The sequence below is a fragment of the Lichenostomus cassidix genome, chromosome 7 (assembly GCF_008360975.1).
Source record: "Lichenostomus cassidix isolate B80296 chromosome 7, HeHo_3.0, whole genome shotgun sequence".
Taxonomy (NCBI): domain Eukaryota; kingdom Metazoa; phylum Chordata; class Aves; order Passeriformes; family Meliphagidae; genus Lichenostomus; species Lichenostomus cassidix.
Window position 1 is genome coordinate 9400229 of NC_139488.1, and position 11417 is coordinate 9411645.

Below are 11417 nucleotides of genomic sequence, written 5' to 3' on the forward strand. Positions count from 1 at the left end.
CTTGGGGAGGACAACTGAATTTCTCCTGTCCTGTGTGAAAGTCAGCAGCACTTCAGGATGTGCTGAGCGGGTCACTTGTGCCTTTGTGAGCACAGGGCCAGCAGCAGTTCTAGTCAAGGTGCACATCAGGAACTAAAACCACAGGCAGTGTTAAAGGCTTACAGCACAGCTGGCATGTTTCCTGTTCCCTTACATCCTTGCATTTTCTGCAGTGCACAATGGTGAATCATTTTCAGTTCTAAACACAAGACATGCTTTTGCAGTGTCTCCTTCAGAACTTGGTGTTGAACTGTAGGTTTTTCACATGTAACACTAAATTGAAAACCACATTGTGTCGATGTAATTTCTAAAAAACAGCACAAATTGCTTTCAGCTCGACAGTTGCCAGAAAGAGCAGTCTCTTTTTTGAGTTGTCTAAGCAGGTGTTTTCCGTATAACCTTACTTTTCAATGAATGTCCACATAGATCTTTGAAGTCAGTAAATCAGTGTAAGTAAAAAGCATTAAAAATATGAACATTTAAGCAATACATTGAATTTGGTTAATGGCAACTTATTTTTGCACTAGCAATGACCGATTTCAAAATAGGGAATTGTGCAGTGTGTGTTTGGTGGAGGCACTTTAGCTGCACAAAAGAGAACAAATGGTGCGTGGGTTTTCAGCTGTATTACCTGCCTGTCAGTGCTGTGAACAGGAAAATACAGCATTGTTATTTTAGAATAATTTTCATTCTTCTGTAGCTTGTGTTTTATCAAGATTTTCACTATTATAGGTTATCATAAGCATAGGTGCCTCTGTAAATATGCACAAAAATGTTCTGATATGACTGACTGTAAACGTTGTTAATCTTTTTCTTATAATCGCCTCCTGTAAGTATGGTTTGTAAAACAGTATCTCTAAAATACACAGAGTCTGTCTTACTGTTGGATAAGAAAAGTACATTAATACAATTTCTGCAGTTAAAGTACTGCAATTGCTATTCTTTTAATGCCAATATCTAAAACGTTTTGTGAGTGATTCAGTTGGCATAAGTACCAAACTGATATGCCATATAAATTGACATTGAGATTGCTTGTACAGCTAAGTGCTTTGCTTTTTTTCTTGTAGGAAACAGAGATGAAGGTACACATGCACACAAAATTTTGCATCATTTGTTTGCTGACATTTATTTTTCATCAGTGCAATCATTGCCATGGAGATGGACATAACAGTGGTCCCAAAAAGGATCGTGTGCACGACCACAATGACTATCAGATCTCAAATGAATCATATTTCCAGAATGGAGGAACAGAATCTATGCCCAGTAAATTTTCAACGTTGGAAGCGGAAAATGAACAAAAATACTACATTGAAAAGATTTTTGATCGCTACGGTGAAAATGGAAGATTATCTTTTTTTGGCCTGGAAAAACTGTTAATAAGCCTTGGTTTGGGAGAGGTCAAAGTAGTGATGATAAATCATGATGATATTGGCCACGATCATGTTTCTCACTTGTACGCTTTGGAAGTACAGGAAGGAAAGCATTTTCATCCTCATAACCATGCTCACAGCCACTCAGATTCGGAAAACCAGACCACGGTGGGTGTGTCTGCAAAGAGAAATCATAAATGTGACACTGAGCGAGAGGCAGCAGTGCCCTCAGTGAAGGAGGATGGCAAACACGTTCACAACCAAAGTCGCCGTCACCACCACCACCACTCGCGCCCACACCGGCACGAGCACAACGGCACTCACCACTCCCGCAACGACTCGGTCAGCCACGGCGAGCACGGCGAGCAGAACCACGAACCTTCCACAGAGACAAACACCACTCAGGAGCAACCCGAAAGGAAACAGCGGAAACAGAAGAAGAAGCAGAAGAAGCTCAGCGAGACGTCGGGAGATGCTACGTGGGATTACAGCCCGGATCACGACCCTGGTGATCAGTACGAGCACAACCGCGTTCATAAACACGACCACGTCCACGACGCCTCTCACCTGCACGGGCACCACCACGAGCACGGCGGCGATCGCTCTGCCGGCCACGGGCACCAGGATGGCACTGTGGGCAGTGCTGACAGGCACCGCCACACCAGCAAGCGAGAGGCCTCTCACAAGCAGATCAGCGTGAGGAAACATGCTCTTGCTGCAGCACGCAGTCACAAGGACCATAGTGAAGATGAGCATGATCATGAGGAGGTGAGTAGGAAATGGAGAGCTGGTGAGTTGACTTTCGGTGCCGTTACATAATAATGGAAGGTGCATACCCCACAAATAACACAGAGACACGTTTGGGACCATAGTGTAATACAGGTAGCAGAGTTACAATGCTAGAGGTTACTGACCCAGCTCTGAGTTTACTATGAGTTGTAATTTCTGTGTGCCCATCACCCATCTATTCTCAGAGACCTGTCATCATGCCAGTTTATCTGTATGAAGTTGATCCTTAAAGCTTTCTGAGATACCCTGCTTACAGGTGAGGTTTTTTCCCTTCCCAGTGCTCAGGAATTCTGCCACCACACACGGCTTTCTTGGTGCACAGACATTCTTTCTGAATCTGAGTTCATTAACATTTTTGAAAAGTGCACAGACACTCTTTCGTAAAATACCTGCATCTTTTCAGCACACTTTTGATGTCTTTGTCCTAAGAGATTAAGAAGCAATTGCAGATATAGCTTCAGGAGCACTGTGCTCAGTGGAAGCTCTTCTGTTTTTTTCCTTCAGCATTGATTATTTCTGCCAGCACCATAAATCCATTCCCCTTACAGTTAACTACAGATGCATGACTTTGTGATGTCATAATTTTAAACTGGAGTGCCAAGGTTGAGGTTTCAAACTGAATTAAAAGTGAAACTCAAAACACAGAAGGTTGGTAGGTAAACAGAAGTGTTGAAAAACCTACTTTGGATTTATATTTTCCCACTCTTCACCTGTTGCTCTTTCTTCCCTGCTTGTACTGTGTAAAGAATATGGAAACTCCTTTTCTTTGACATTTATCTAAAGTTAATGTAGGTGTTGGGAGACTCAAGTTTGCAGTGCAGATATTTTCATTGTTTCTTCCCCCTGATAAACCACTTAGATCAGTTTAAGACATGTTTTAGCACTGGTGGAATGTTTGGACCAAAGTTTCTGCTTTAATTGTGTATGCTACGTTTTCCATAACTGAAAATAGTTGCTTTTATATTTAATCTGTTTGTACAATTTGCTTGCAGTGCTTAAATGCTACACAGCTGCTACGGTACTATGGTCTGGAAGCCAGCTCTCTAATATCTCCTGAGCTGTTCGTGTACATGTGTCCTGCTTTGCTATACCAGATTGAGAGAAGGCTTTGTATTGTACATTATGATGAGCTGGAAGATTTTATGAAAAGTAAAAATGCATCAATTGAGAATAAAGATAAAACAGGTGCATCAGGTACGTGTGTAACATTTAAAGTTTTCAAAATGATTTTGCACTGTAAATACAAACTTCAAAGTTTGACATGTCACACAACTTAGCATTGCCTGTAGAGTGAAGTAATGGTTGAAATTTAACATATTAGAAGAAATTTGAGAAGCATAGTGCTTTCAGTCAGGACTCACAGTATCCTGGTAGGTGGCTTCTCCCAGGTAACCATGGATCAAGGAGGCACCTTCTGGGTTTGTATCTTTTCATCTTTATTAACTGTTATTTCCACTATTTTATGTTTGCTTGGTTTTATTTCTTTCCTTTTTTTTCCTTTTCCTTTTTTTGTCCCCTATTGTTGAGGCCTAACCTCTTATCATTGGGCCTAGGCATTTTGGCCTGTATTCTTCCAACATATCTTGAGTAGCAACACAGGCAAGGTACAGAATCTTTGGAGACAGCAGCACCGCTAGGCAGGAGCAAGTGCACCCACAGTTTGGATCACTGCCATCATTAAATATATGTTATGTCTTTTTTTACTTAGTGAGACTGAGGTGGTCCATATGTTTATCTCAAAGCTGGAAATTTGCAATGTTACTTTGGCACTAAGGTTCTTGATAAACTTGACCTGGACCTATTAATTCAGGAATAGAGGAAGCACCTTCAGCACAGTTCATTCACTGGAAGATAAGATTTTAGGTGTTACCATTATTATATTCTAGCAGTGATTCAAATTTGTAGAATTGACATACAGGATTTTTGGTGAACTTAAAAAATAGACATAAACAAGATAAAAGAGCATTTAAATTGCCATTTCTGACACTTCCCTCTTCTGATTTCCAATGTCAATTACTTTGTATTATTTCTCTCTAAGCACATGAGAAGCATTCCATCAAAATCCTGTGTTGCCAGTTGGTTTGGGGTTTTTTGGTGTATACCTTGAGTAAAACTGAGTCGACTTCTGTCGCTGTTGAGCTGCTAGCAGAGAAAAGGACCCAAGTTCTCAGTGTGGCAAGAAAGAGGAAGTTTATTATTTTGATTTCAATATATATAGACTTTTCAGAGGTTGCCCAGATTGGTCAGCCAGAAACCTCCCCCTAGGCCTGATTGGCCAGGCCTGAGCTGTCCAAATCTCAAGACACTGTTTAAAAAACATCCAAACTTTATCTTTGTTTATAAAACACAACGGAATCTTCTCATGAGAAAGACCTGTGCTAGCCACAGACTTCTTACCTCATTGTCATAGTTCTAAGCTAAAAATATTTTTACTACTGTTAAAGCATTTACTTTCAGGGCAGAATCCATTGTTGTGATTTCATAACTGAATGTACTTTTCAAATACATGTTTGCTACTGCTATCTTTCATAAATTATAATGGAACTGTTGATGTTTAGTTGCATTGGGATATTAAAACTCTAAAAAATCTCAGATATAATGACTGTATTTTGAAAATAAAGGTATGGGTAATGTGAATATTGATTAGTACATAGGTGTTTATTAGCATCATTAGAAATAAAGCTTGAAGTAACTACATTCTCATAGATGTTAATAACTGTTGGAAAGAATGCATTGCTGGTAATTTTTCTTAACAGTTCTTGAGTCATTAATATAATTCTTATACATAAATCTCCTCTAGTGACACATCTGCTATCTTGTTAGCTGTTCAAAGATTGCTGTAAACCAGACACAGTGTGTGATTTATACAATAGCAAATTGCTTTGTGATGTGGTCTCACTGTAGTAAGAGTTGACCCCTGCCTTATTACCAAGAGCATTGCTAGAGTAGCTCTAAGCATTTTCTGCCAATTAAAATGTTGAAACCCTATACAGAACTGTCATGTTGCACATGCTTTGAACCAGTTTAATTAGGATGCTTCTACAGATGAGTGCTTCTTTTTAAAAGATTGCATTTTATTTCTCTGTAATGAGAAAGGGAGTTGAAGAATAACTCAGCTTGAAGACCTTTAATGTTTTAAGAGACTTAATTTGCAAAATTAGTGAAGCTTATTGTGAACATTTAACATATTTTATGGCATCCAATACCTTGAGTAAAAATAACACCTTTGCCAGCTAGTTGTAAAAATTTGGTTTCTAACTTACTGATTTGGTTCTCCAACAGTAACCTCCAGAACAGGGTCAGCTTGATTAGATAATGTTAAATCATTCTTCATAACAATTTCCTGTAAACTCTTATATTAACTACAGCAAGATTTCAGTTGGTATAATAGTACTTGTTCCTTCTTATGTAAGGAAGCGACTCACAAAATAACAAATCCTAATTGGAATATGGGGACTGTGGGAGGTGGAGGGCAAATGTCAGTCATACAGTCACTTAACCTACAGGTTATAGGATTGTACTAAAATGAAAATGTGTGCTCAACCGAGCTAATATAAACATTTTTAGATAGAAGTATTCACCAAGGTTAGGAGGATGCAGTCATTTTTAAACATGAGCTTTGTGTGGTTTAATCTAGTTTTAGTAAAAGCTTTCAAAAAATCTTAACAGGCAAGTGTTGCTTCTGTTCATTCATACCAACCTGTGAGGATTCCATTACCTCTGATAGTGTGGTTTTCGAAAGTAAAGTAATTTAATCAACTGATGACAAAAAACTTATGAAGCCATGTTGGATTTTCTTTCTGTAATTTACATATAGTTCTGTAACATCTTCTAGTAGAGGATTTTCAAGGCCTTATCCATAGAACAGCTGTCACAGTGTGCCTGCTGGAAGAGGGGCATTGTCACCACTGAGAGCTCCTAAGCAACTTAACTGAAAAGGAAAGGCACACCCTACTATGGATCAAGCTGATAGAAGTTACACAAGTAAACAGGGGGCATTTTGTTTGAAGATGGAGATCACTTAGAGCTGTTGATTAGAAGTGTTTCAGACCAGATACAGCTTGTAATTCTGCCTGGGCAGATGCCAGTGATCCCTGGAGCTCGATCCAAGAGGGGCACAGATTCCATATTCTAATTCCCGTGTGCCTCATCTTAATCATGATGCTGTGTTTAGGTTCTGTATCACTCACAGGAGTATTCAAACCCCTCAGAGGTGTGTTTGCCAAATCTGCTGTGATAGATGAAACTTAAGCCAGTTTGCATAATCTCCTTTCCATTTTCTTCCATGTAAGGCTGTTGATCATCTAACCTGGCACTTAATGTCAGAGTGTATCCAGACTGGGGGCAGTGTCCTGGCCAATGGCTGTGTCATTTTTATTTGGGCTGCTTGTGCATGCCTGCTTGATTCAGCATTGAAGGACAGGCCCATGTACACTAGGTTTTTAGCACAGCCTGTAAATCCAGGGTACATGGCACATGTGCTCTGGGGATGAATCAAGGCTGTGGCAGTATTTTGGTCATCAGGAGCCTGCTTCAGCTTCAGACCTACTTTTGTGTTCCTGTTTTCCACCTGTGTTTTTCAGTTCCTCATCTGACAGCAGACTTTACCTTATCACCAGCTCTTCTCTGGTCTCACTACTCGTGTCTGTCAGTGCACACCACATACAGTCTAAAGCTTTTTCCAGTCATTTTCATCTGGTGGATGTGGGCTTGTACCCTTTGTATTTCAGTTGGATTGTTTGTTTTTGTGCAGTGTTGTAGAATGACAGCTACAGGTGTTGTAAGAATGAATGTCCCATTATAAAGTTTAAAGCAGCAGATGTTGTGAGCTTTGGTGTTGAACCAGACCAAGCCTGCAGTAGCCACACTTCTATTGGCAAAGTCTCGTCAAATCTGCTCCATAGTGGGTTTGGTACAGCCAGAATTCTTGGGCTGTTTCACCCTGATTTTGACACTGAGCAGCTACAACATAATTGTTCCTCTTTTCTTCTTCTCTCACCCATACTTTGCCCCATTTTCCAGGATGTTTTCCACTCCCTGTGGACTCTCAGAGATACAAGGGAAGTCAGAACATGCTCTGAAATGTGGAAATGCTAGTGATTTTGAATCAGGAGTTGTTAACTTTCATTAAAGTTGGCAAATTGTGTAGATGTTTTTGATTAAAAATGAAGCTGGGGAAAACCCTGGAAGAAAACTGAAGCCTTTATGCAAAAACTTAAAGAAAATACTTTATTAGGGTGAGATGCTGACTGCAAGAGCCATGTCTCTGTTTGTAGGATCTCTTTCCTGTGTAATTCCTTCTTTTCAATGTCATATAGAAATTTTCCAATCTTCCCTAATTAACAGGGATATTTTGGGTGTACCACATCTCATTATCACGTCTTCTAATGGCAGCAACAGAGTCTCACAGAAAAATAAATGCTGCTATTTGGTGGTAACAAGTTGTTTTCAGCTTTTTGAGCTCTAATTGTAGCATTTGATTTTAGAGTTCCTCTGCCAAAGGCTGAGTCTTCTCATGAATAAAAGTGTATGTTTCACAGCACCAGGTGAAGTAAATAGTGCCAAGTTAAAAGTGTGACTCCAAACAGAGGGAGAAGTATGGAATCCAGATTAAATTTTGCATCAGAACCATATTAAAAACAACTGTTAAATACACATCAATGCTCACAGAGCCAAGTAGTAGAGATGGTTTTGTTCCAATATGAGATCTTTTGCTTTTTGTTTCACGAAGGGTTACAAAGCTAAGCCTGGAACTAACAATCAGGAAGAATTTCTTAGCTTATGTACTGTACTGTAAATAAGCCTGTGTGTGTGCGTGTGTATATATATTTTTTTTTCCTGTAGATTTCAGTACTGCCTTTATATTTTTCAGGACCTTTTGAATGAGCAATCACACAACTTAGGTTAAAGGACAGTCACCTTCTTAAGAGATAGTTGAAAGTCATTAATCAGTCTTGAAAGTTTTTCAGGTGTTGTTCTGATAACCTTTCTATGTTCATTTCTTCCCACAGCCTGGTTTTGTGGTATCATCTCTATCACCGTCATTAGCCTGCTTTCCTTGCTAGGTGTGATCTTGGTTCCCATCATTAACCAATGGTGCTTCAAATTTCTTCTAACTTTCTTGGTAGCTCTGGCTGTAGGAACAATGAGTGGAGATGCACTGCTCCATCTCTTGCCACATGTAAGTATTGTTTCCTTACCTTTTATTCTTAATTGTTAATGAGTCTAGAATTTTCAAGGAATTGCTCGATAGTGTCAATAACAAAAGGTTCACTGATGCACATGTGGATTGACTTGACTGTGAGGGACACCCTGAAACACTGTTGGAGACTTTCTGCTAACAACAAGAATGCAAATGTGTGTTTCTTTATAGAAAAAGAGAAAGAGAAAAGCAGTTGGGTATTCACAGTTGAACTGATGTCACAATATTTTAAAACAAATCATGAGCCCAACAAGAGTATTTTAAAGTTAGCAGTATTGCTGTGTCTTGTTTACTGCTAGTTGTGTATCAGTACCACCTAAAATTATTTCCTGGGGATTAACCTTCCTGGTTACTAGATTTGGGGTAGCAAGTAACCTCTAATGTACTGAATCAAGCAACTGTCCAAGTTCCTGGGAAGGTAAGCAGTTTTTAATTCATGATGGTGTACTGTAATTCTTAAAAGGGGAAATGTTTTCTAAAATTTTATTACCTCAGCTGTTTAGTACAAAGGCTAATATTTACATGTTTTCTTTGTATAATTCTAATACACATTTTGGGTCATGGTTTGGGGGTTTTTTTAAGTTTATATTTCAGATCAGAATTAAGGCTGTAATTGACTGTAATAGTTGGAAAAATCATAAGGTTTGGTTGCTAATGGGAGTGTAAGAATGGTAATTCCTTGTGATATTTCTGAGTGTTAAGTCTCATCTTTGGCATCGTGAGAATAAAAGCTGAAGCTAGATTATCTCCCCTCGCAAAAAATTTGCCAGAGGAATTTTGTTTTTTATTGATTAGGGTAATGAATATGAATAGTCTGTTGAAAAACTTATCTGGCAGAATGTTGTTAGTGTGAAGAGCAAACGAAAAGGGGTGGGAGGTTCTGTTACTTTGTCTGGCCAGTGTCATTGCTCCACCTGGGCTCAGGGCCATTCCAGCGCGCTGGTTGCACCAGGCGGTGTCACTGTTGTCTCTCCCTGCAGTCGCACGGAGGCCACAACCACAGCCACCACCATGGCCAAGGCCACGTGCACGAGCACAGGCGCTCCCACCGGCACGGCCACGCGCACGCAGCACACTCCGAGGGCTTTCTGGAGGAAAATGACCCAGTGCTCAAAGGGCTCCTGGCGCTTGGAGGCATTTATGTTCTCTTCATCATTGAGCACTGTATAAGAATGTACAAACATTACAATAAACAAAAGGTAAGTGCTAAAATTGTTTGCTGTTTAAAAATACCTGAAGTTACCTTCTGAGTGCTGAGGAATTGTCTGCTTTGCTCTGTGAACAAGTGCTGCTACTGTGTTTTCTGTCTGGAGTTGTGTGAGGGATCCCTTTCCTAAAGAAGTTGCTTTTCTTAACAAGGTAATTTGGGAAAACTGTGTAGAAGTCTGATAGGGGAAGTTTCAGCTTTCTGGCTGCTGCATTTGGAGGCAGATCTAAGTAACAGAGTTTGCAGCTCTTCCTCTAAAGCTCCCTGGGTTTTTTTTTTTTTTGCAAAGACAGGAGAAGCAGTATGTAAGAAATACCTGGTTACAGAGTAATGCCAGTGTAATAGAGGTATCCATTTTTTCCACATCAGAAAAATGCTAAAATTTTCAGAACTCCTGCTTTCTATAAATTGCCAGTCACATTTGAACTCATTTCTCTAAAACTTACTAGACTTTTAGTGCTGGGGGCATTCTGTATTCATGATGGGGGTGTAAAAGGAAAGCAAGTACCTCAGGGAGTGTGAGTGTGCATGGAAATTCAGTTTTAGCTTTTGCCTTTGTCATTCAGCTTTGAGGAGAAAATTATTTCGGTGAAACTCTTAACTGCTTCTCCCAAAACGACTGTGAAAACTTTTCAAGTTCTCTGTTTTCACATCAGACTTTCTGTCTGAGCTGGACAGGGCGCAACAGATTTTCTGTATTGGAGGAGGCATTTCTTAGATCTTCTGATAAAAGGATAAAAACTGTCACGTTGGACATATCTTCTTTGAGATTAATTAAATAATTAAGTCCCCTAGGCTGCTTTGGCAAATCCTTGAGCTCTGCTGTATGGGCTGCAGATAGAGAAAAGCTTGCTGCTTTCTTAAAGGAAAATACAAGGATATTCTAGGAAGATAAAAAAAAAACAAAGTTGAACAAATTAGAAGAGCAGTTCTTGCTGCATATTTGCTTTCTTGAACAAATTCAGCAAATGTGATAGCTGTATACAAGTGTTTCTGGGCTGTGAGAGAAATCCTTGTCCAAATGTCCCCTCTTACTAAAGTGAAATATACCTGTGTGTGTGTTTGGGAAGAAGACTCCATGGTAGGTAGCTAAGAATTCCCACTGGGATAGGTATGGTTGCTGAGGCTTATCAAGATCAATATTCTGAAGTAACATATTGCTGTTATATGTGTGGTAAGAGAGAGTAGTTTAGCCTATTTAAAAGGGATTTTTGGACAGCATTTTAGTTCCTGCTGTTTCCATCAGTGCCCTTCTACAAACCAGATGTTACCTGTTTTCTGTTGCAGAGTAAGCAGAAATGGTGCAAAAAGAACCAGACAGAAGAATCACCAATTGGAAGGAAACTTTCCGATCACAAATTAAACAACAGACCAGATGCTGACTGGCTCCAGCTGAAACCCCTTGCAGGTAGGCAGTGATTGGCACAATTCTCTCTGATTGAGATCCAAAGTAGCAGCAGGTTAGTGGGCCATGGTGTGTAGCATGTAACCTCTTGTACAGTTTTGCTGCTATTATGCAAATCACTGGTAATAAGACTTAATAGGCTTTCCCTATTAAATCTTTTTTTAATTTTGTTTTCCTTAGATCTGAGAGCACTCTGAACACTTCCTAATATGCCACACAGATGGCTCTCAGACTTCTGAAGTAGTCATGTTTTGGGTGGCTGTGGGTCCTTGGGAGTTTTGTTTGTGTGTTTTCAGGGTGTGTTTTGGTTAAGCTGTGCCTGACTAGCTCAGCCCTGGCAAAAATTAGATCAAAAATGAACACCCACACAATGAATGGGGATATCTGTTTCACTTTGAAGATTCC

The 11417-nt window shown here is 39.7% G+C and overlaps 1 protein-coding gene across 10 annotated transcripts in view; it reads left to right on the plus strand.

Moving 5' to 3' along the window:
* Positions 1-11417, plus strand: part of SLC39A10 (solute carrier family 39 member 10) — a 56037-nt gene that overhangs the window by 33306 nt on the left and 11314 nt on the right. For all 10 annotated transcript variants that reach the window (XM_085066063.1, XM_085066061.1, XM_085066064.1 and 7 more), the window contains 5 exons: positions 1107-2177; positions 3191-3392; positions 8210-8379; positions 9381-9599; positions 10895-11015. In XM_085066063.1, coding sequence (XP_084922189.1) covers positions 1116-2177; positions 3191-3392; positions 8210-8379; positions 9381-9599; positions 10895-11015 — 1774 coding nt within the window. In that variant the 5' untranslated portion in view covers positions 1107-1115. The remainder of the gene's footprint in view (positions 1-1106; positions 2178-3190; positions 3393-8209; positions 8380-9380; positions 9600-10894; positions 11016-11417) is intronic.